This window comes from Hemiscyllium ocellatum, chromosome 7 (genome assembly GCF_020745735.1).
Source record: "Hemiscyllium ocellatum isolate sHemOce1 chromosome 7, sHemOce1.pat.X.cur, whole genome shotgun sequence".
NCBI classification, from domain to species: Eukaryota; Metazoa; Chordata; class Chondrichthyes; order Orectolobiformes; family Hemiscylliidae; genus Hemiscyllium; species Hemiscyllium ocellatum.
Genome location: NC_083407.1, coordinates 21,052,925 through 21,078,437, shown reverse-complemented (window position 1 = coordinate 21,078,437; position 25,513 = coordinate 21,052,925). Strand labels below are relative to the sequence as shown.

The window sequence follows — 25,513 nt, the reverse complement described above, 5'->3', positions numbered from 1 at the left end:
AGCAATACTGGCAGTTGCATTACTTGTTTGTTTACCACATATCGTTTTTGTCTCTCAATGATGTATGCATAACAAATACAAGTTAAAAAAGAAAAGGGGATATGTTTAGAAAGTCTTCCTGAGACCATCTTACTAAGCAGCCAATAGTCACCATTAGTCTTCCATCAATGACCTAGAAAAGAAGATCCTCAACTTACCCTGAAACCTTTTTAAGATGAGTGTAAATATATATTTCATTATTATTACTCATTTTTGCAAAGTCTGCATCTTTTTTAAAATAAATGCACAAAACAAAAGAGGACCAACTCTACCAGAATGAGAATTTATAACCTTATTTTATTAAGCGCAGGACAAGTGACTCATATTCATTATAAACCAACCAACTCCTACAGCTACCCTGACTATACTTCCATCCTGCTTTCTGTAAGGATTCCATTCTATTCTCCCATTTTCTCCCTTGTATGTGTCAATACGATGATAACTTTCATAATGGTGTTTTGAACACATCTTCCTTTTAGCTGAAGGCCATCACCAACAGCTGCACACCGCGCTCCCCCGATGGTTAGGACACTCTTAGACATGTCCAACCTATTCCCCACACATCTTCACATGTTCCTCACTCTCCCCCTCGGAATCACAACAGGGTTACCGTTCTGCTCACTTTACCACTCACTTGCCTTTCTATAAAAAGCATCCAATGGGCTGAGAAGTGGCAAATGAATTTTAATTTAGATAAATGTGAGGTGCTGCATTTTGGGAAAGCAAATCTTAGCAGGACTTATACACTTAATGGTAAGGTCCTAGGGAGTGTTGCTGAACGAAGAGACCTTGGAGTGCAGGTTCATAGCTCCTTGAAAGTGGAGCCGCCATTAGATAGGATAGTGAAGGCAGCATTTGGTATGCTTTCCTTTATTGGTCAGACTACGGAGTACAGGAGTTGGGAGGTCATGTCACAGCTGTACAAGACATTGGAATACTGCGTGCAAATTTGGTCTCTTTCCTATCAGAAGGATATTGTAAAATTTGAAAGGGTTCAGAAAAGATTTACAAGGACGTTGCCAGAGTTGGAGGATTTGAGCTACAGGGAGAGTGTGAATAGGCTAGGGCTGTTTTACCTGGAGCTTCAGAGACGGAGGGTTGACCTTATAGAGGTTAATAAAATCATGAGGGGTATGGATAGGATAAATAGACAAAGTCTCTTCCCTGGGGTGGGGGAATCCACAACTAGAGGACATAGGCTTAGGGTGAGAAGGGAAGGATGTAAAAGAGACCTGAGGGCCAATTTTTTCACACAGAAGGTTGTACTTACGTGGAATGAGCTGCCAGAAGATGTGCTGGAGGCTAGTAAGTGTGCAACATTTAAAAGGCATCTGGATGGGTACATAAATAGGAAGGATTTAGATGGATATGGGGCGGGTGCTGGCAGGTGGGACGAGATTAGGCTGGGATATCCGGTCGGCATGGGCGAGTTGGACCGAAGGGTCGGTTTCCATGCTGTACATCTCTACGATATCTTCTTTTATGCTTCCTTCTGACATCGATCATGCCTCATATTCTCTCCATTTCTGATTCCTTTATCTTTTGTTCCTGACACCTTTGATCTCAAATCTACCTCTTCGCAATCCAAGGTCCTGTCATATCTCCCAGATGAAGGAGCAATTTATCTATACTTCAAATCAACCTAGTCTAGTTCATTTGCTGCAAATGTGTTGCTGGTCAAAGCACAGCAGGCCAGGCAGCATCTCAGGAATAGAGAATTCGACGTTTCGAGCATAAGCCCTTCATCAGGAATGAGAGAGAGAGAGCCAAGCAGGCTAAGATAAAAGGTAGGGAGGAGGGACTAGGGGGAGGGGCGATGGAGGTGGGATAGGTGGAAGGAGGTCTAGGTGAGGGTGATAGGCTGGAGTGGGGTGGGGGCGGAGAGGTCAGGAAGAGGATTGCAGGTTAGGAGGGCGGTGCTGAGTTGAGGGAACCGACTGAGACAAGGTGGGGGGAGGGGAAATGAGGAAACTGGAGAAATCTGAATTCATACCTTGTGGTTGGAGGGTTCCCAGGCGGAAGATGAGGCGCTCCTCCTCCAGCCGTCGTGTAGTTGTGTTCTGCCGGTGGAGGAGTCCGAGGACCTGCATGTCCTCGGTGGAGTGGGAGGGAGAGTTAAAGTGTTGAGCCACGGGGTGATTGGGTTGGTTGGTTCGGGCGGCCCGGAGGTGTTCTCTGAAGCGTTCCGCAAGTAAGCGGCCTGTCTCACCAATATAGAGGAGGCCACATCGGGTGCAGCGGATGCAATAGATGATGTGTGTGGAGGTACAGGTGAACTTGTGGCGGATATGGAAGGATCCCTTGGGGCCTTGGAGGGAAGTGAGTGTGGAGGTGTGGGCGCAAGTTTTACATTTCCTGCGGTTGCAGGGGAAGGTGCCGGGGGTGGAGGTTGGGTTGGTGGGGGGTGTGGATCTGACGAGGGAGTCACGAAGGGAGTGGTCCTTGCGGAACGCTGATAGGGGAGGGGAGGGAAATATATCCTTGGTGGTGGGGTCCGTTTGGAGGTGACGGAAATGGCAGCGGATGATACGTTGTATGCGGAGGTAGGTGAGAACCAGTGGGGTTCTGTCTTGGTGGCGGTTGGAGGAGCAGGGCTCAAGGGCGGAGGAGCGGGAAGTGGAGGAGATGCGGTGGAGGGCATCGTCGATCACGTCTGGGGGGAATCTGCGGTCCTTGAAGGAGGAGGCCATCTGGGCTGTGCGGTGTTGGAATTGGTCCTCCTGGGAGCAGATGCGGCGGAGACGAAGGAATTGGGAATATGGGATGGCGTTTTTACAGGGGGCAGGGTGGGAGGAGGTGTAGTCCAGGTAGCTGTGGGAGTCAGTCGGTTTATAATAGATGTCTGTGTTGAGTCGGTCGCCCGAGATAGAAATGGAAAGGTCTAGGAAGGGGAGGGAGGAGTCTGAGACAGTCCAGGTGAATTTCAGGTCGGGATGGAAGGTGTTAGTAAAGTTGATGAACTGTTCAACCTCCTCGTGGGAGCACGAGGCAGCGCCGATACAGTCATCGATGTAGCGGAGGAAAAGGTGGGGGGTGGTGCCAGTGTAGTTGCGGAAGATGGACTGTTCCACATATCCTACGAAGAGGCAGGCATAGCTGGGGCCCATGCGGGTGCCCATGGCAACTCCTTTAGTTTGGAGGAAGTGGGAGGATTGAAAAGAGAAGTTATTCAGGGTGAGGACCAGTTCAGTCAGTCGAAGGAGGGTGTCAGTGGAAGGGTACTGGTTGGTGCGGCGGGAAAGGTAGAAGCGGAGGGCTTTGAGTCCTTCGTGATGGGGGATGGAGGTGTACAGGGACTGGATGTCCATAGTGAAAATAAGGCGTTGGGGACCGGGGAAGCGAAAATCCTGGAGGAGGTGGAGGGCGTGGGTGGTGTCCCGAACGTAGGTGGGGAGTTCTTGGACTAAAGGGGACAGGACCGTGTCGAGGTATTGGGAGATGAGTTCGGTGGGGCAGGAGCAGGCTGAGACAATGGGTCGGCCAGGGCAGGCAGGTTTGTGGATTTTGGGCAGGAGGTAGAAACGGGCGGTGCGGGGTTGTGGGACTATGAGGTTGGAGGCGGTGGATGGGAGATCCCCTGAGGTGATGAGGTCCTGGATGGTCTGGAAGATGATGGTTTGGTGGTGGGAGGTGGGGTCGTGGTCAAGGGGGCGATAAGAGGAGGCGTCCGCGAGCTGGCGTTTGGCTTCAGCGGTATACAGGTCAGTGCGCCAAACTACCACCGCGCCTCCCTTGTCTGCGGGTTTGATGGTGAGGTTGGGATTGGAGCGGAGGGAGTGGAGGGCTGCACGTTCTGAGGGTGAGAGGTTGGAGTGGGTGAGAGGGGTGGACAGGTTGAGTCGGTTAATGTCACGGCGGCAGTTGGCTATAAAGAGGTCGAGGGTGGGTAGGAGGCCAGCATGGGGTGTCCAGGTGGATGGGGTGTGTTGGAGGCGGGAGAAGGGGTCGTCAGAGGGTGGGCGGGAGTCTTGGTTGTGGAAGTAGGCACGGAGGCGAAGGTGGCGAAAGAATTGTTCAATATCTCGCCGCGTGTTGAACTCATTTGCTGCTCACAATGCATTCTCCTCTGGATTGAGGAGAAGTAGTGCAGAGTGGATGAGCATTTTGCAGAACGTCTACATTCTGTCTGTAAAAATGACTGAGCTTCCAGTTGCCTATCACTTCAACATACCCCTGGGTTCCCATTCCGAAATTTGTCTCAGGCCTGTTGCAGTGCTCTAGCCAGGCTCAATGCAAGCTGGAGGAACATGTCAAATTCAACTTAAGTACCTTGCAACAGAGCGTGGATATCTCCTCGCATGTCTACATCTATCCCCACAACAATAGATCTTATTATGAAATGTGTTTTTTTTAAGCACATGGTCACCTACCTAACTCTTCTACTTCCCCTGGTTTACATCAACAATTCCTTTGGCAGCCTTCACATTTTCAGCTTTCTTTCTAGTTCTGTCACCTATCCTGCACCACCCCTCCCCCCATCATTAGCATAAATACTGCCTTTGTTGATTCTAGTTCTGAAGAAAGGTCACTGGACTCAAATAATTGGTTTCTCTCTCCACAGATCTGCTGCGTTTCTCCAGGATTCCTGTTTTTGTTCATTTCAGATCTCCAGCATCCACTGTTCTTTGTTTTATTTCACATTTATCCTGAACAAATAACTGGTTAAAAGCAAAGTTCTAAAGAAACTGAACAGATCTAACTACCTGTAAAAAGCAAAGCAGATTTAGGGTTTTGAGTTCATTGTGACTTTTCATCAATACTCTTAACTGGATATTCAATTGTCTATCACTCTCAGTCCATCTTAGTTCAATGCAGTCAAATTCCTTGTGGGGTGGGGGTCAAAGTATGTGGCATGAAACAAAATCTGTTTAAAGTTTTCCCTTCTTAACCTCAGTGCTTTTAGGTTAACTACAGCACACAATATCAGTGTGGACAAATTCGTGAGAGACAGCACAGAACGGAGAACCTTTGCTTGTTCCTATAGTTCAGTAACTCAGACTAAAAAGGTCTTGAAAATACCACTGACAAGGCTTATTCTTATCCAGGAATATACAGAGTTTTGAGACATAGCTTAAAATTAAGAGTGAAATTTTTAAAAAGTGTCGTGGAATTTTAATCCCTAGCCACCGAGATTACTGATGCGGAAGTCTGGGAGGAGCAAGTGAGATGAGCCACAGATCTGCTTCCCAAAATATTACTACTGCACTACATTGCTAGAAATCTAAATATCCCTGGAAGCCTACTAAAATCACGCTTCAAGTAAAATTTGCATAAAAGACCATCTCCAAAGGTTTCCTGAAAAAACAACCCCAGTTATACAGGATATTAGAATAGACCAACACTGCACACAAAAATAAGAGGAAGAAAAATAATTTTTTATGCACATTTTTTTTTAAGATTAGACTTACAGTGTGGAAACAGGCCCTTCGGCCCAACAAGTCCACACCGACCCGCCGAAGCGCAACCCACCCATACCCCTACATTTACCCCTTACCTAACACTACGGGCAATTTAGCTTAGCCAATTCACCTGACCTGCACATCTTTGGACTGTGGGAGGAAACCGGAGCACCCGGAGGAAACCCACGCAGACACGGGGAGAACGTGCAAACTCCACACAGTCAGTCGCCTGAGTCGGGAATTGAACCCGGGTCTACAGGCGCTGTGAGGCAGTTCTTTAGTTCATATATTCTATGTAAAGTCTTGAACAATTGCACAGCTGAAATTTGGACTTTTAGATTTAGAACGTCAAGAGTTCAAAGAGAAATTAATACAATGTAAAATAAAAAGGCCATTCTTCCCTTCTAACTCGTCATTTCCCCTTTATAATTCTGACCACACACCACCTTGTAGCAAGGGGCAGGAACAGCTCCACACCTTTCTTAAGGATTATAAATGATGGGCAAGGTGGAGGCAGAGCTATCCCAACATCCTATCACTGCTCGAGTTCTTTGTAGAAAGCAGTAGCAGAACTAGCATTGTGGAACTGATTACCACAAATTGTCTTATTCTGTTACAGTGGTCTGATCACTACTTGAGGTGGTACAACTTAGCAAAGAAACAAAGCACTACAAACTGCTAAAAATTTGGGTTAACACAAAGTTAAATTTAAATGAGATTAGATTAGATTCCCTACAGTAAGCAAACAGGCCCTCCAGTCCAAGTCCACACCAACCCTCCAAAGAATAACCTACCCAGACCCATTCCCCTCAATTTACCTTTGACTAATGTACCTCACATTATGGGCAATTTAGTATGGCCAATTCACTTGATTTATACATCTTTGGATTCTGGGAAGAAACCGGAACATCTGGAGGAAACTCTTGTAGAGATGAGGAGAATGTTCAAACTCCACTCCAAGGCTGGAATCGAAGCTGGGTCCCTGGCGCTGTGAGGGACACTGCTCTCCTTTAATGAAAATCTATTGGGACGTAGGCTTTTTTTTTCTGGGGTGGGTAAGGAGGTAGTTGTCTATATGGAGAAGACATAGCAAACAAGGAAAGCACGCTTATTCTACATCCAAAACTGTTCACTGTACAATTACTTCACCTCTATGCATACTGTTATACTGTATTTTATAATTATACTTATCTTCAAGCTGTTTGAATTTAACAAAGAACTATACACAAGTCTGATAATGTTCAAGGACACGTTTCCTTACTTTTTTAAAAATCCAATTTTGCACTGGCTACAGTACTTGAAACAAAGGTGGTTCTCAGTATACAATCCTTCTCTAGCCAGAGGTATAGCTTGGTTTTATCTACTTCATTTCCTCCATACACTAACAGCACTGCTTTCTATCTTCAAAATAGTTTACCTAAAACTAAATGAATAAAACTATGAAATTAACATCTTTACTTTCATCAAATCACACAGGCCATTTGTTCTGCACTCTACCACAAGTCATGTCAAGATTATTACATCAAACTCAATCATAAAAAGGTTGCCCTACATTCAAAGTAAATTTACTTACATTAACCTTGAAAGCTTGAACAGTGTTATCCAAGAGAAGAACATTGCACACCACTTCTGTGTGTTGTCTGTCCCTAGCCAGTTCAGATGCTCGCACATTGTAAGTTCTGCCCGCTGGCAACCGGAAACGCGATGTCATTACTGTCCACACAGGTTCTACAAAGAGAATAGCAGTTAATATTAGAAAATTCTTGATTCTATAAAAAAAACTTTTAATTTTAGGATTAATCATTGCTCTAAAGTAATCCACAAGAAACAGCTAATTGTCTCAAATAAGTACAATTGAATAGATATGCTGCCAAGTACCATGTAGCAACTATTGGAGCGATGAAATGACAACAAAGATACATGTGGGAAAACAAGATCACATTGCAATTAGACAAAGTACAATTCTTCTCATAGTTGCCAGTACTTTGGGCAGTTAAACCAATAGAGAGCAATTTTAAAACACAGTTTCTATCTGTGTCCTTTTGACAACAAAAATGTATACTTTGACTCCACAGAGTAAATACAAACCTTGGCATTAAGCCAAATACATTCTGACCTAAGTTAGGTTATCTCAGTCAGAATCAAATGAAAAAGTGAAAAAGGGCATTTAACAAGGATTAAAATAAAACCTAAGTACTGCGGATCCTGGTGACTGAAAAAAGCCAGATCTGCCAGCATCTATGGAGAGATGGACAAAGTTAATATTTTAAATCCAATAGGATTCTTCTTTAGAATTACTCAATTAGCAAGGAACCTGCCAGAGGAATACATTTTATGGAAAATTTTATCTGGAATATTTTATATGCTATTTCCAGATTACATCAATACATATAAAACAGGTTAATCAGCTGGGATAAGAATATAAAACATTCCCAGTTTCAAAATTAAGAAAATAAGTGACAGAAATTCTTCTAACAACAAATGGTAATTACAAATGTACAAAGTCCATCAGATAGAATAAATAAATCCAAGCAACCTAAACAAACTTCCTCGATCAGGAAGCATTCACCTACAAATAATAAACGAGGGAATAATATAGTTAAAAACAAAAGCAGATACAAGAAAAATGAAGTTTATTAGAATTGTTACATTTCTTAGGGAAACTATTCCATAATAATACGTAAAATATGAAAAGATGTCAGAAGTATGTGGATCTCAAGCAATCAGTGTTATCCACTAAATCCCATTGTTCTCAAGTAATATTTACTGCACTGAATAGATCATTTGAAATCTAACTTTCAACTGAGAGAACATAAAGCCCCACAGCTCTAGCCTTAGATTTTGTATTACTGTGGCTCTGTACCCCACAAACTTTACCTTTCCAGTGTTCCCCCTTTCTAGTTTCCAGGAATGAGAACAGTGTGTCAACCATTGAAATTTGATGCAGGTAGTCAAGTATTAATCATCAAGTACGGCTGGACATCGTTCGCCAAAGATGGTTCCCTAAGGAAGCCTGATCTCATGTTTAGAAAAGACCAGAAGATCGTAGTTGTAGATGTCACAGTGCGGTATGAGAATGATTGTAAAGCATTGGAGGCAGCATGGCAGGAGAAACCAGAGAAAATATTAACACCTGAATGCCAAGCTCACGGAATTGACGGGAGGCGGGGACCCCAAATACTTCGGCTTCGTGATGGGCGCACGAGGCAACTATCATCAGCTTTGGGGATCGGCCAGAAGGGCAATCTTATATGTTCCCATTTCCGTATTATGATATCCTAAGTTGAACCTTTAAATAAACTTTATTACAGGGAGTCTGATAAACTAGAATAAACATAAAACAAAATAAACTGGATTTAAATATAACCATTCTAAAACAAAAACTATTCTAAAACAATGTCAATTCTGAGAGGAAATAATAATTCATCCTCCAAAAGAGGGATACAACTGGATGTGACAAGATTAGCAGTTAACCCAAATGCAGTAAGAAGAATTCTTCCACAAGTTAATGAATAACTGAATTCAATACAAACAGATCCGGAATTACTGACTAACTGAAAAATACACTCCATTCAAATAAAATACAGACAAACACTGAGCACACTTTATAGTCTCAAACTAATTAAAATGGTGCCAAATACTGAAACCTATTGCTACCTACTTGATTGAGTTCCTAACATTCCTCAAATTGAATCAAAAACAGATGCTACATTGCATATTTGTTGCTTGCCTCAGGACAACTTTACCTAAGAAAGAGTGAAGCAATCTATTAAGACATGTCAAATTACTACTTCTTTTATTCTTTCTTAGAGGCAGGCGCTGCTGTCATTTGTTGCCTTGACTGACTTTAAATTAGGTGGCTTGCCAGAATAGAGGGTAGTTAACAGTCAACTACATTGCTGTCGATCTGGAGTCACTTGTAGGCCGGACACAGTGAACGAAGCAAATTTTGCTCCCAAAGGGACATTTGTGAACTAAATGGCTTTTTATAGCAATCCAAATCATCATTACTGACACTAGCTTTATATTCTTGACTTAATTTGGGGTGGCACAGTGGCTGTGGTTAGCACTGCTGCCTCACAGCGCCAGTGACACAGGCTCAATTTCAGCCTTGGGTGACTGACTGTGTGTGGAGTCTGCACATTCTCCATGTGTCTGCATGGGTTTCCTCTGGGTGCTCCAGTTTCTGCCCATGGTCCAAAAGATGTGCAGGTCAGGTGAATTGGCCATGCTAAGTTGCCCATAGTATAGGTGCATTAGTCAGAGGGAAATGGATCCAGATGGGTTACTCTTTGGAGGGTCGATGTGAACTTGTTGAGCCAAAGGCCTGTTTCTACACACTTTCTAAATTAATCTTAATTGATTTAAATTTCACCATGGTGGGATTTGAACCTATGTCCCGAGACGAAGGTCACAGAGTCATACAGCACAGAAACAGACCCTTTGGTCCAACCAGTCCACAGTGACCATGTCCTAAATTAATTAGTCCTACTTCCTTCCATTTAACCCATATCTATCCAAACCTTCCCTATTCATGAATTTATCCAAATGTCTTTTAAATGTTATAACTGCACCTGCATTCACCACTTATTCTGGCAATTCATTCCAGACAAAAACCACTTTTGCCCCCCCATGTCCTTTATAAAATTTTTCTTCTCACCTTAAAAATATGCCCCTAGTTTTGAACTCCTCCACTTTTGGAAAAAGATTCCCATCATTCACATTATCTATGCTTTTTATAAACCTCAATAAAGGTCACCCCTCAAATGCTTATGCTGGAAGAAACCCCAGCCTCTCCAGTCTATTTTTATATCTCAAACCCTCCAATCCCAACTATACCCTGATAAATCTTTCTGAACCCTCTCCAGTTTAAAAATATCCTTCCTATAACAGGGCGACAAGAACAGCATACAGTACTCCCAAAGAGACCTCACCAACGTCCTGTACAACATTAACGCATTGAAGACTCTGACAGCCAATTTCACTAGTCACATGCATCCCCTCATCACATGCACATCAACTGCCATTCCACTGCATAACTTCCACTTCCAAAAGCCACACAGCAAGAGAAAAACTCTGAACAACTTTGACATGGTGGTGCATCACTGTCTATCTGGATTGAATTGAACTATCATAAAGGTGAAGCAAGTTTTGTGGTCAATGCAAACAAACAAGAAATATACCAGGAACTGCGGTGTGAAGTCAGTAAATTACAGTACTTGAAACAAGGACAGCTAACCAGCCCATCATGTTCATGTGGCTTCTGCTGGAGCACCTCAACGAGCCCTGTTCTCTGTACCATTCTCTGTAGGCATGAAGATTTTAAAAAATTCAGCTAAATTTCACACTTGTCTAAAAGGTCTTTGCAAGATGATGAAAACTTACATGAATGTTGCCTGCCCTACATATGTCGAATTTCCTGTTCCTTGGATGCTGCCTGACCTGCTGCGCTTTTCCAGTAACACATTTTCTGCCCTACATACTATATTGCAAGCAACAGAAGTTGACCAAGAAACCTGGAAACAAATCATGATCATAGGACTCTATTGAAAAAGTATATAAGGTATGAGCAGGTAGGGAAGAATTAAGTTTTGGGTTGTGTAGCAAATGCTCAGCTAGCATGTCTTTGACCAGATAAGAACTTGCAGTAAACAATGTGGCACTGGAGGTAGTGGGTTTACGAGGTGAAAAGCATCCATTACATAATGCCAATTGACAAGTTAAGAACATTCACTGTATAATGCCAGATGGCTTAACCTTGCTGATCATAATGGTCACACAATCAAAGTAGATGCTGCCTTATTTGGAAGATGCTCCCTGTAAGTGACTATAATTCCTTAAGAATCTGCTGCTTGAGAGAAGACCGAGAACTCTCACCCCTGTAAACATGGGCAATTGTTCTCTCACCCTCCCAGGCCTGGAATACAGATAAAGGAGGTAAAACTATACTGCATCTCTGGGCATTTTGCTTCGAATGAGGCGGGAATGGGACGACAATATTGGCATAGTCAGCAGGATCCAAACAAATAGTTACAATCGGACGGTATCAGCGACCGCCCAGAGCATCGGTGCCTCAAGATGGATGGGGCCACAAGGTAAGACTTTAAACCTTGATTTCTCTCAATATTCCTGTGTGCCAGAAACGGTCCCCTCACTTGATTATTCACTATTCTACAGACTCCTCGAACGGTAATTAGTTCAGTAGAGACACAGTTTCGTAAACGTGCTGACAAACAGGAGTTTCAGTCCCGTGGGTTTTAATTGGGATTCGTGTCCCTGGGTTTAATGGGGATTCATGCCCCCTAGGTTTTAATTGGGGTTCAAGTCCACTGGGATTATTTGGGGTATGAGTTCCCCCGGTTTTAATTGGGATGAGTGTCCCCTGGGTTTTAATTGGGGTTTGAGATCCTGGGTTTTAACTGGGGTTGAGTCCCTTGGCTTTGAATTGAGACATGCATTGCCGTGTTTGATTCTTGTTCGAGTCTCCTGGGTTTAACTGGGGTTAGACGGCCCGAAAATATAGAGTAAGAAAAGGGGTTTGAGTCCCCATGAGAAGTAAAGTGAGAAAGAGGTTAAAGTCCCCCAAGTTGCAAGATTTGAGGCTCCGAGAGTCTTCGTTCTGGGGGAAGAGTGTGGCTTGAACTGCAGCACAGTGTGCTCCACTGTGAGGTGTTTTTGGATGTGATTTCGTTGTGAGGGTACGGCTGATCTTTGTTTCCTTCGCCACCTCATGCGATAGCGGGGTGGCATTTCTTTGCCCAGTTTCCACCAAAGTAAGAATGTTTCAATGATCTTTCTGTGCGGGCGCGCCAGGCACTGTGGGTTTTGCAGAGCTTTGGGAAACTTGGACCAACACTTGTGGTTTCTTTCCCCCCCCGGTGCTGTGGTGGCTGATTCCGAGTCTGTGAACGTGATTTACTTTTTGTCGGACTCTAGTGTGGATCTTTCTGGGCACCTCCATCTTTTTAGCTCCTCGCTTTCCATTTCATGGTTCATCACCAGGTGAACTAATGGGGGGTCTCAAATATGTGTTTTTCCCATTTATTGAAATGAAAAGTTTTCTGACTAGGCGCTCTACAAAAAAAAGAGAAATGCTGAAATTAAGGTCGCACTAATACAGAAAAGGAAATTTCAGTCTAAACTGTGCCATGCTGAGAGTTTGATATTTAAATATTTTGGTCTGTTAAAATCCTGGTTCATAAAATCCTTTTAATTATTTTGCCTTGTTTGAATTAGGATCTCAATTCAGCATGTTTTGTGGGCTATGTAAAGGCCAGATTTTGTTTTTACACTGAACTTGTACAATATTATGTCCTTTTAAAAATTATCAAAATTGTAACCTTAAAGCAAATTGATTCAGTGTCTTCAGCCCATGTTTGAAATTCTACAATGCCTGTTTAAAAACAAACATTTGGGTCAATGGTCATACTATAGCCAGATGAGAGTATGGTAATAAAATATCTTTGCTGCCGCTGTGTTTTTAAATGCAGAGTGTTCACAAAGAGTGCTTTTTGAGTTTGATGTCTTGTTAAGATTTTAGAGAATATTCAAACTGGAGGCTGAGCTGTTTTAGTTCTGTTCATTATTGTTAAGATTTCATTGGCCCTCTTCATATTGCAAATTCAAACAATGTTGATCTCTACCAAAGTTGTCACTGTAATTCCAACTGTTTTATTTGGGAAATTTCATTTGGAGAACATATTTTAAAATATTCAGCATTTGTTTCCCACAAATATTTGAGATTTAAATCTGAACTGAAATTGCATCTTCAATTGTTAAAGTACAGGAAACATTTTGTTATTTTCTTGCTGTTTCAGACGTTTAAAATAATTTCCCTGCCAGCTTTCACATTAGCCAAGTATCAATTTGTTAAAAGAAAATAATTTTTGAAGAACTTGAATGGAGGCACCCGAGGGTTTGATTTTAGGACCACTGATTATTGTTTATAGTTGACTGAATTGTTTAGGCAGTACAATTTAGAAGTTTATGAATTATATAAAAGTTGATAATGTCATAGATACTGAAAAGAGTAACAGACTTCAAGAATTCAATGAATATTGAAATAGGCAGATACAATTTAGTTTAGGTAAATATGTGATTGTCATAGAGCTTCATACTAATAACCACCTCGGCAAGAAAGGAATGAGAGGGGAAATGCAAAGATACTTTCAGCAGCTAACATCTTCTCTAGAGTTTCTCCATTCACAGGTAAAACAGGACTTCGGATCACCACCCACCCCTCCACAACCTGATCCAACAGATTCAATCAGCTCCCCAGTCATGAGCATGAAAAGTGAAGTTAACAACAGTGAAGAGGAGGTTGGAACGCTTTTTGTCTGCCCATTAAACTATATGAGATTTAGCTTATATTTTGATCATTTAAGGGATATGAGGGTTCACAGATCAAGTTAACAGCACAACAGCAAGCTGGCTTTGTTACATTTAAAACAGCAGAGCAGGAACTGAAATAAAGAATGCTGCATTAATCCAGCCTGTTGCTGCAGGCTGATGCACGCTCAGATGCACTGGTAGCCTTTATCTGAAGCATCTTCGGAAGGATGGAAATCTCGTCAGTTTTGTTAAGTATTTAACTGCCCTTTTCTAAGAATTCAGAATTCTCCAGAGTGGTGCAGAAGGACGGACTGGATTTTGTTTTCAGGTTGCATTTTACTGAAAGGGATTTTGGAGAACTGGCTCTTTTCTACTCAACTTGGAAGGGACGGAATGGCAACTATGGAGTGTGAATTTAACAACTTCACTGGTGAACTTCTTTCCCCACATGGGAGGATCGTAGAAATTCTATTTACTGCACAGACTAGTACGTTTGTTGTTATAATAATTGTATGCTGTGTGTCAATAGCTTGCTTAAATACTGGCTGTCAGAGTCTTATGAAAGCTGGTAGTGCCATCTAGGCGGTTATCATGAAATGATAAAAGGAGGGAATGAGAAAATGGATAAGTTATGAGCAGGTAGGGAAAAAGAGTTAAGTTTTGGGTTGTGTAACAAAGGCTCAGCTAGCATGACTCAGATCAGATAAGAACTTGCAGTAAACAATGAAAACCTGGAGGCAAGGGTAGTGGGTTAACGAGGTAACAAACACCACTTATGTAACGCCAGTTAACAAGGTGAAAAGCATCCATTGTATAATGCCAGATGGCTTAACCTTAACTGTCAATGCTCGCAGATTGTGATGGTTACCCAATCAACATAGATATTGCCTTATTTGGAAGCTGCTCCTTCTAAGTGACTATATAGTTCCTTAAGAATCTGCTGCTTAAGAAAAGACAGAGAACTCATGCCCCTGTGCACATGGGAGATTGTTCTCTCTCCCTCCAGGGCCCGGAATAAAGATGAAGGAGGTAAGACTATACTGAGTCTCAGAGTTTTGCTTTGACTGAGGCAGGAATAGGACAACGTTATGACTCTAATTGACCTCCTGTGGCTCCAGACTTGAAAGCAGCCAGCAACATTCTGGATATTCCAAACGCACAGATTCAGAGGCCTACTTGGTGTGACCCGTAGCAGATTAAAGCCACAAATTACAAATAACGATGAGTAATAATCCTGGACCATTAAAAAGAAACCTACAAATGAAATGAGAAAATGAATTTCCACTGGAAACGGAAAGAGCATTTGCCTCATTTAGCCATGTACATTGATAAGTTAAGAGGAGGAATTTGGAACATTATACAACAATGCACAGCAAATTAATGGATAGGTTTTTCTTGAATAGTGTGCTTTGAACAAAAAGTTGATAAGCTGAAGGCTGTTTTAAAAACTCAACAGTCACGTTTTTCTAACCCATTAGCAAAGGCAAGGCCAAAACATCATTTTGCAGCTTCTGTCAAGAATGGAAAAAAAATTATTCACAGTTGATTAAGTAATTAAAACAGCAATGACGGATTACTGATTCTTTATTGAAAGGCTTTAAGAAGAAATAATGTCAATCCAAAACATGTCACATAGCTCTTCCACAGTAGAAGGCAAGTGAAATCTTTTGTCCAAAGGCATCTTTCAACAACGAAAATAGGAATGAAGTCATATTAATGAATCTCACTGCAATTTGATGAATCCATCAACATGTCTGACACAGCTCAGTTGATTGTTTTTGTGAATGGATTTTAAGGAGTTGAGGAAGGGCTACTCCTCAACCCAAAATGTTAATCTTGATTTTTCTTCACAGACGTTGCCAGACCTTGAGCTTTTCCAGCAATTTCTAATTTTGTTTCTGACTTATAGCATCAGCAGTTCTTTTGGTTTTGATTCCTTGGAATATGGTTCACTCCAGATTAGCCCATCTGGGTCTACTTTTGTTTGTCATTCACATAACAATTTGGATGAGAATGCAGGAAGCATGGTTAGCACGTTTGCGGATGACAACACAATTGGTCTAGTGGACAATGGAGAAAGGTATCTCAGAGTAAAAAAAAAGGTCTCGATCAACTGGATCAATGGACTTAGGAGTGGCAGATGGAGTTTAATTTGGATGTAAGGTGGTTTATTTCGGTGAAACAGACAAGAGCAGGACTTGTACTATTAATGGTAGGGCCTCGTGTAGTGTTTGAGAGTGAGAGACTTATGAGTTCAGGTACAAAATGCTTTGAAATTTGCCTCACAGCTAGACAGGGTGGTTAAGAAGGCCTTTTGCCTTCATTGCACAGACCTCAGGATAGGAGTTGGGATACCATGTTCAGCTTGTACCGGGCGTTTGTGAGGCCTCTTCTGGAATACTGCATGCAGTCCTAGTTACACTGCAAAGGGTTTGTTTCCATGTTGTAAGATATTGACTCCAAGAAAAGACATATTGACCTTGAAAGGGGTACTGCAAATGTGTTGCTGGTCAAAGCACAGCAGGTTAGGCAGCATCTCAGGAATAGAGAATTCGACGTTTCGAGCATAAGCCCTTCATCAGGAATAAGAGAGAGAGAGAGCCAAGCAGGCTAAGATAAAGGGTAGGGAGGAGGGACTAGGGGGAGGGGCGATGGAGGTGGGATAGGTGGAAGGAGGTCAAGGTGAGGGTGATAGGCCGGAGTGGGGTGGGGGCGGAGAGGTCAGGAAGAGGATTGCAGGTTAGGAGGGCGGTGCTGAGTTGAGGGAACCGACTGAGACAAGGTGGGGGGAGGGGAAATGAGGAAACTGGAGAAATCTGAATTCATACCTTGTGGTTGGAGGGTTCCCAGGCGGAAGATGAGGCGCTCCTCCTCCAGCCGTCGTGTTGTTGTGTTCTGCCGGTGGAGGAGTCCAAGGACCTGCATGTCCTCGGTGGAGTGGGAGGGAGAGTTAAAGTGTTGAGCCACGGGGTGATTGGGTTGGTTGGTTCGGGCGGCCCGGAGGTGTTCTCTGAAGCGTTCCACAAGTAAGCGGCCTGTTTCACCAATATAGAGGAGGCCACATCGGGTGCAGCGGATGCAATAGATGATGTGTGTGGAGGTACAGGTGAACTTGTGGCGGATATGGAAGGATCCCTTGGGGCCTTGGAGGGAAGTGAGTGTGGAGGTGTGGGCGCAAGTTTTACATTTCCTGCGGTTGCAGGGGAAGGTGCCGGGGGTGGAGGTTGGGTTGGTGGGGGGTGTGGATCTGACGAGGGAGTCACGAAGGGAGTGGTCCTTGCAGAACGCTGATAGGGGAGGGGAGGGAAATATATCCTTGGTGGTGGGGTCCGTTTGGAGGTGGCGGAAATGGCGGCGGATGATACGTTGTATGCGGAGGTTGGTGGGGTGCTGGGTGAGAACCAGTGGGGTTCTGTCTTGGTGGCGGTTGGAGGAGCGGGGCTCAAGGGCGGAGGAGCGGGAAGTGGAGGAGATGCGGTGGAGGGCATCGTCGATCACGTCTGGGGGGAATCTGCGGTCCTTGAAGAAGGAGGCCATCTGGGCTGTGCGGTGTTGGAATTGGTCCTTGAAGAAGGAGGCCCAGATGGCCTCCTTCTTCAAGGACCGCAGATTCCCCCCAGACGTGATCGACGATGCCCTCCACCGCATCTCCTCCACTTCCCGCTCCTCCGCCCTTGAGCCCCGCTCCTCCAACCGCCACCAAGACAGAACCCCACTGGTTCTCACCCAGCACCCCACCAACCTCCGCATACAACGTATCATCCGCCGCCATTTCCGCCACCTCCAAACGGACCCCACCACCAAGGATATATTTCCCTCCCCTCCCCTATCAGCGTTCCGCAAGGACCACTCCCTTCGTGACTCCCTCGTCAGATCCACACCCCCCACCAACCCAACCTCCACCCCCGGCACCTTCCCCTGCAACCGCAGGAAATGTAAAACTTGCGCCCACACCTCCACACTCACTTCCCTCCAAGGCCCCAAGGGATCCTTCCATATCCGCCACAAGTTCACCTGTACCTCCACACACATCATCTATTGCATCCGCTGCACCCGATGTGGCCTCCTCTATATTGGTGAAACAGGCCGCTTACTTGTGGAACGCTTCAGAGAACACCTCCGGGCCGCCCGAACCAACCAACCCAATCACCCCGTGGCTCAACACTTTAACTCTCCCTCCCACTCCACCGAGGACATGCAGGTCCTTGGACTCCTCCACCGGCAGAACACAACAACACGACGGCTGGAGGAGGAGCGCCTCATCTTCCGCCTGGGAACCCTCCAACCACAAGGTATGAATTCAGATTTCTCCAGTTTCCTCATTTCCCCTCCCCCCCACCTTGTCTCAGTCGGTTCCCTCAACTCAGCACCGCCCTCCTAACCTGCAATCCTCTTCCTGACCTCTCCGCCCCCACCCCACTCCGGCCTATCACCCTCACCTTGACCTCCTTCCACCTATCCCACCTCCATCGCCCCTCCCCCTAGTCCCTCCTCCCTACCCTTTATCTTAGCCTGCTTGGCTCTCTCTCTCTCTTATTCCTGATGAAGGGCTTATGCTCGAAACGTCGAATTCTCTATTCCTGAGATGCTGCCTGGCCTGCTGTGCTTTGACCAGCAACACATTTGCAGCTGTGATCTCCAGCATCTGCAGACCTCATTTTTTACTTGAAAGGGGTACTGCAGAGTTTCACCAGAAGGTCACTGAAATTTAAAGGTTAAAAGAAAGCAAGTTGTTCTGATTAATCTTTTGTCACCTTTAGCACAGACAATGCAGGATGACCAACTCGGAAAAAAAGTGGACTTGCATAGAAAGACCATAAGGCCCACTTGTCCACACTGACCATATTCCCAAACTAAACTAGTCCCACTTGCTTGCATTTGGCCCATGTCCCGCCAAACCTCTCTTATTCATGTACTTATCCAAATATCTTTTAAATGTTGTCATCACTTTACCTGCATCCACCACTTCTGCTGGTGTTCATTCCACATACAAATCACTGTAAAAAAAACTGCCCCTCGTCCTTCTTCAAACATTCTCCTCTCACCTTAAAAATATGTCCCAGAGTTTGGGACTCCCCAAACTTAGGGAAAAGACCTTGCTATTCACTTTATCTATGCCCCTCTTGGTTTTATAAATGTCAGTATGGTCACCGCTCTACCCCCTAAAGCTCCAGTCAGAAAGGTCCCAGACAATCTTGATAATTCAAACTTTGCATTCCAGGTAACATCCCGATAAGCCTTTGCTGAACCTTCTCAAATGTAGTAACAGTACTTCAGAGGAGCCTCATCAATATCCTGTACAACCTCAACATGAAAGCTGAACTGCTTTACTCAAAGGTCTGAGCAATGAAGGCAAGTCGCATAGACACCCTGTCTATCTGTGATGCAAATTTCCAAGGATTATGTATCTGAACCTCTAGGCCTGTCATTCTTCAACTCTACCCAGAACCCTACCTTTATTGTATAAACCCCGTCCTTGTTTGTATTACCAAAATGCAGCATGTCACATTTATCCAAATCAAACTCCATCTGCCACTCCTCAGTCAGCTGACCCAATTGATCAAGACCTCTTTGTAATCTTTATAAAACGTCTTCACTTCCATCATCATGCTGATTTTGGTGTCATTTGAAACTTACTAACATGTCTCCTACATTCCCATCCAAATTATTTATATAAATAACAAACAGAAGTGGACCCAGTATTGATCCCTATGGGACACCCACCACTGATCAGAAGCCTCCAGTCCAAAAAACAACTCTCAACCGCCACCCTGTGTCGCCTCCCATCAAGCCAATTTTGCAACCAATTAGCAAGCTTTCCCTGACTCCCATGTAATCCAACTTTGCTAATTAGGCTACCATGCGTACTTAGGGTCAGATGTACAGTATGGAAACAAACCCATCAGTCCAACTCATTTAATATCTGCCCCATCTCCAGCAGTTCCACACGTAAGCCACCTTGTCCATTGAGGAGCCCCATTCTCTCCCTGGTTACGCATTTGTCCTTCATGTATTTGTAAAAACTCTTTGGATTCTCCTTAACCCAATTTGCCAAAGCTATCTCATGGAAGGTTGTTCATGTTGTCCCCCTGTACAAGGGTAGTAGGGATATTCCAGGTAACTAGACCAGTGAGCCTGACGTCTGTGGTGGGAAAGTTGCTGGAGAGGGTACCGAGGGATAGGAGCTATTTATATTTATAAAAGAATGGGCTTATCAGTAATAGGCAACATGGTTTTGTGTGGGGGAGATTGTGCCTTACCAACTTAATAGAGTTCTTTGAGGAAGTGACCAAGTTGATAGATGAACGAAGGGCTGTTGATGTCATATACATGGACTTTAAGGCATTTGATAAGGTTTCCTATGGTAAACTAATAGAGAAAGTGGAGTCACACGGTGTGCAGGGTGTTCTAGCTAGGTGGATAAAGAACTGGTTGAGCAACAGGAGACAGAGTAATAGTTGAAGGGCGTTGCTCGAAATGGAGAAAGGAAACCAGTGGGGTTCCACTGGGGTTAGTGTTGGGGCACTGTTGTTTGCAATATACATAGATGATCTGGAAGAGGGGACTGTTGGTATGATCAGCAAGTTTGCAGATGACACAAAGATTGGTGGAGTAGCAGAAAGCGTAAGGGACTGTCAGAGAATACGTGAGGATATATATAGACTGGAGAGTTGGGCGGAGAAGTGGCAGATGGATTTCAATCCAGACAAATGGGAGGTGATGCATTTAGGCAAGACTAATTCCAGAGCAAATTATACAGTAAATGCAAGAGCCTTGGGAGAAGTTGAGGGCAGAGAGATCTGGGAGTGCAGGTCCATTGTACCCTGAAGGTTGCTGCACACGTGGTCAAGGCAGTATATAGTATATTTGCCTTCATTGGACGGGGTATTGAGGATATAAGAGCTCGCAAGTCATAAAAATTGTACAAGATATTGGTTCAGCCACATTTAGAATACTGTGTAAAGGATGTGGATGCTTTGGAGAGGGTGCAGAGAAGGTTTACGAGAATGTTGCCTGGTATGGAAGGTGCTAGCTATGTAGAGAGGTTGAGTAGGTTAGGTTTGATTTCATTAGAAAGAAAAGGGAGATTGAAGGGGGACCTGATTGAGGTTTACAAAATCATGAAGGGTATAGACAGGGTGGATAGAGACAAGCTTTTTCCCAGGGTGAAGGCTTCAATAACGAGGGATCATGCCTTCAAGGTGAGAGGTGGAAAGTTTAAGGGTGATACACGCAGCAAGTAATTCACACAGAGTGGTGGGCATCTGGAACGCGTTGCCAGCAGAGGTGGTAGAGGTAGGCATGGTCGATTCATTTAAGACATGCCTGGACAGATGCATGAGTAGGTGGGGAGCAGAGGGATACAGATGTTTAGGAATTGGGCAACAGGTTTAGACAGTAGATTTGGATCAGCTCAGGCTCGAAGGGCCCGTTCCTGGGCTGTAAATTTGCTTTGTTGTTTGTCCCCTTTTTACTCTTCTGATTTCCCTCTTACAGAACATAGAACAATACAGCACAGAACAGCCCTTCGGCCCTTGATGCTGCACCGACCTGTGTCCCCCTACACTATCCCAAAATCATCCATGTGCTTATCTAAGGGTTGTTTAAATCTTCCTAATATTGCTCAGCTGACTACCTTAGCAGGTAGGGCATTCCACGCCCTTACCACTGTCTGCGTAAAGAACTTTCCTCTGACATCTGCCTTAAATCTATCACCCCTCAATTTGTAGTTATGCCCTCTCGTACAAGCTGACATCATCATCTCAGGAAAAAGCATTTCACTGTCTACCCTATCTAATCCTCTGATCATCTTGTATGTCTCTATCAAATCCCCTTAGCCTTCTTCTTTCCAACGAGAACAGACTAGAGTCTCTCAGCCTTTCCTCATAACACCTACTCTCCAGACCAGACAACATCCTGGTAAATTCTCCTCTGCACCTTTTCCAATGCTTCAACAACCTTCCTGTAATGGGGCGACCAGAACTGTACACACTATTCCAAGGGTGGCCGCACCAGCGTTTTGTACAGTTGCAGCATGTTATTGCAGTTCTGGAACTCAATCCCTCTACCAATGAAACCTAACACACCATATGCCTTCTTCACAGTACTATCCACCGGGGTGGCAACTTTCAGGGATCTATGCACATGAACTCCAAGATCCCTCTGCACATCCATACTACCAAGAATCTTTCCACTGACCAAGTACTCTGCTATCCTGTTATTCTTCCCAAAGTGCATCACCTCACATTTAGCTGCATTGATCTCCATTTGCCACATCTCAGCCCAATTCTGCAGTTTATCCAAGTTCCCCTGCAACCTGTAACATTCTTCCAAACTGTCCATTACTCCACCAATTTTACTAATTTACTAATCCATCCACCTACGCCTGCGTCTAAGTCATTTATAAAAATGACAAACAGCAGTGGTCCCAAAACAGATCCTTGAGGCACACCACTAGTAACTGGACTCTAGACTGAATATTTTCCATAAACCTTCACTCGCTGCCTTCTTCCAGAAAGCCAGTTTCTAATCCAAACTGCTAAATCACCCTCAATTCCATGCCTCTGCATTTTCTCCAACAGCCTACCATGTGGAACCTTATCAAAGGCTTTAGTGAAGTCCATGTATACCACTTCAACTGCCCTAACCCCATCTACATGCTTGGCCGCCTTCTCAAAAAATTCAATGAGGTTTGTGAGATACAACCTGCCCTTGACAAAACCATGTTGACTATCTGAAATCAAATTGTTACTTGCCAAGATAAATCTTATCTCTTATAATCCTTTCCAAAACCTTTCCTACAACAGAAGTAAGGCTCACTGGTCTATAATTACCTGGGTCATCTCTGCTGCCCTTCTTGAACAAGGACATGACATTTGCAAATCTCCAGTCCTCAGGTACTAAACATGTAGACAATAACGACTCAAATATCAAAGCCAACAGCTCTGCTATATTTAGATTAGATTACTTACAGTGTGGAAACAGGCCCTTTGGCCCAACAAGTCCACACCAACCCGCCGAAGCGCAACCCACCCATATCCCTACATATACCCCTTACCTAACACTACGGGCAATTTAGCATGGCCAATTATCCTGACCCGCACGTCTTTGGACTGTGGGAGGAAACCGGAGCACCCGGAGGAAACCCACGCAGACACGGGGAGAATGTGCAAACTCCACACAGTCAGTCGCCTGAGGCGGGAACTGAACCCAGGTCCGTGACGCTGTGAGGCAGCAGTTTTAACCACTGTGCCACCGTGCCGCCCTAGCTTCCCAGAGAATCCTCGGATAAATCCCATCTGGCCCAGGGGACTTGTTTACTTTCACTCCTTCTAGAATTGATAACACCTGTGCGTTTCTCGGTCTCCTGTAAGTACTCAGGAAGGTCCTGACTCAACAACCTTCCCAACTGCTGGGTGGCTCCTCCATCACCTCATTGAATGCAGTTGGTCAGTCTGAGGCCAGGGAGATCTGGAGCCTTCAATAAATCTTGAGCAAGGTAAGATCACTCATCAGTCTCAATTTCCCATTCTGCCTATTTCTGTGTCTTCCACAGGTACTCGGAGTTCCTGACTCAATAGACTTGCCAGCTACTGGTTGGGAAGATGATTGGTCAGCCAGAAAGACAAAGGTCAGGGAGGTCAGGAGCCTTCAATAAATCCTGCCACCTGGTATGATCGTTCCAGTGCACAGAGCAGAGAGCAATGAGAGGGCTCTGAACATCAGCTAACAAGACATGACGTAGATATGGTGCTGGAGGGGGAGCACAGTATAGACACAATCCAGGCTCAGTCACCACCTTTAAGTTTTGTTGTACTAAGACAGCATCGGGAGTTCCCATTTTCAATCCAGGCATGTGCTGTCTTGGTGAGCATCAGGACAACAGAGGGGAAAGCAGGCCTCCCACGAGAGAGTGGTAATGCTTCCTAGGACCTTGCTGTTCCCTATCCAACACTGTATCCATGGCTTGTCTTGTGGACCAATGTCTTCAATCATTCTAACTCCAATAAAAGTTCCTATATCAGTCATCTGCTCCCCTCTCTCCAATTATTTCACATATTTGAAACCTCCAGTCCAGATGACCATCCATATCGCTATAATTTGCTTCAGTCTCTACAACATGCCTTGTCTTGATAGTCTCCTCCTCCAGCAACTGGAGACATGGGGTCTGTTTCTGTGCTGCATGACTCTTCTGCCGAGGTTTCCTAAATGGAATGAGTCGCATTTGCCTGTGTTTTGCCCAGATCCCTTCAAATCTTCTCCTCTCCATGTACCTGCCCGAATGTCTTTTCCATGTTGTAACTGTACTTGTTTTAGCATTTCCTCTGACAGTCCGCTCCGTCTATGCACCATCCTCTGTGGAAAATGTTGCCCCTCAGCTCCCTTAAATAAAAGGTAATTCTGAGGGCATGAGAGAGAAACTGACGAAAATAGACTGGAAGCAGAGCCTAACGGGGAAGACAGTAGAGCAAAAATGGCAGGAGTTTGTCGGTATAATTGAGGACGCTGTACAGAGGTCATCCCAAAAAAGATTATCCAGGGAGGGATTAGACAGCCATGGCTGACAAAGGAAGTCAGGAAATGTATCGAAGAAAAAAAGAGATCCTATAAAGTGGCCAAGAGCACTGGGAAATCAGAAGATTGGGAAGGCTACAAAAACAGAGGATAACAAAGAGAGAAATAAGGAAGGAGAGGATCAAATATGAAGGTAGGCTAGCCAGTAATATTAGAAATGATAGTAAAAATTTCTTTCAATACATATGAAGCAAACGACAGGCAAAATTAGACATTGGGCCACTTCAAACTGATGCTGGAAGCCTAGTGATGGGAGATAAGGAAATAGCTGAAGAACTTAAGTACTTTGCGTCAGTCTTCACAGTGGAAGACATGAATAATATCCCAACAATTAAAGGGAGTCAAGGGGCTGAGTTGAGTATGGTTGCCATTACAAAAGAGAAAGTGCTAGAAAAGCTTAAAAGTCTTAAAATTGATAGATCTCCTGGCCCCGATGGGCTACATCCTAGAGTTCTGAGGGAGTGGCTGAGGAAATAGCGGAGGTATTGGTGGAGATCTTTCAAAAGTCACTGGAGTCAGGGAAAGTCCCGGATGATTGGAAGATCGCTGTTGTAACCCCCTTGTTCAAGGGAGGATCAAGACAAAAGATGGAAAATTATAGGCCAATTAGCCTAACCTCAGTTGTTGGTAAAATTCTAGAATCCATCATTAAGGATGAGGTTTCTAAATTCTTGGAAGAGCAGGGTCGGATTAGAACAAGTCAACAAGGATTTAGTAAGGGGAGGTCGTGCCTGACAAACCTGTTAGAATTCTTTGAAGAGGTGACAAGTAGGTTAGATTAGGGAAACCCAGTGGATGTGGTCTATCTTGACTTCCAAAAGGCCACTGATATGGTGCCACATGGGAGGCTGCTGAGTAAGGTGAGGGCCCATGGTGTTCGAGGTGAGCTACTGGTATGGATTGAGGATTGGCTGTTGGACAGAAGGCAGAGAGTTGGGATAAAAGGTTCTTTTTCGGAATGGCATCCGGTGACAAGCGGTGTCCCGCAGGGTTCAGTGTTGGGGCCGCAGCTGTTCATGTTATATATTAATGATCTGGATGAAGGGACTGGGGGCATTCTAGCGAAGTTTGCCAAAGATTCGAAGTTAGGTGGACAGGCAGGTAGTATTGAGGAAGTGGGGAGGCTGCAGAAGGATCTAGACAGATCAGGAGAGTGGTCCAGGAAATGG

At 44.4% G+C, this 25,513-nt stretch overlaps 1 protein-coding gene across 3 annotated transcripts in view; it reads right to left on the bottom strand.

The window, feature by feature from the left end:
- The window catches only part of ptpn4a (protein tyrosine phosphatase non-receptor type 4a), a 439,903-nt gene that overhangs the window by 307,439 nt on the left and 106,951 nt on the right, over positions 1 to 25,513 (bottom strand). For all 3 annotated transcript variants that reach the window (XM_060827024.1, XM_060827026.1, XM_060827025.1), the window contains exon 2: positions 7,012 to 7,166. In XM_060827024.1, coding sequence (XP_060683007.1) covers positions 7,012 to 7,166 — 155 coding nt within the window. The remainder of the gene's footprint in view (positions 1 to 7,011; positions 7,167 to 25,513) is intronic.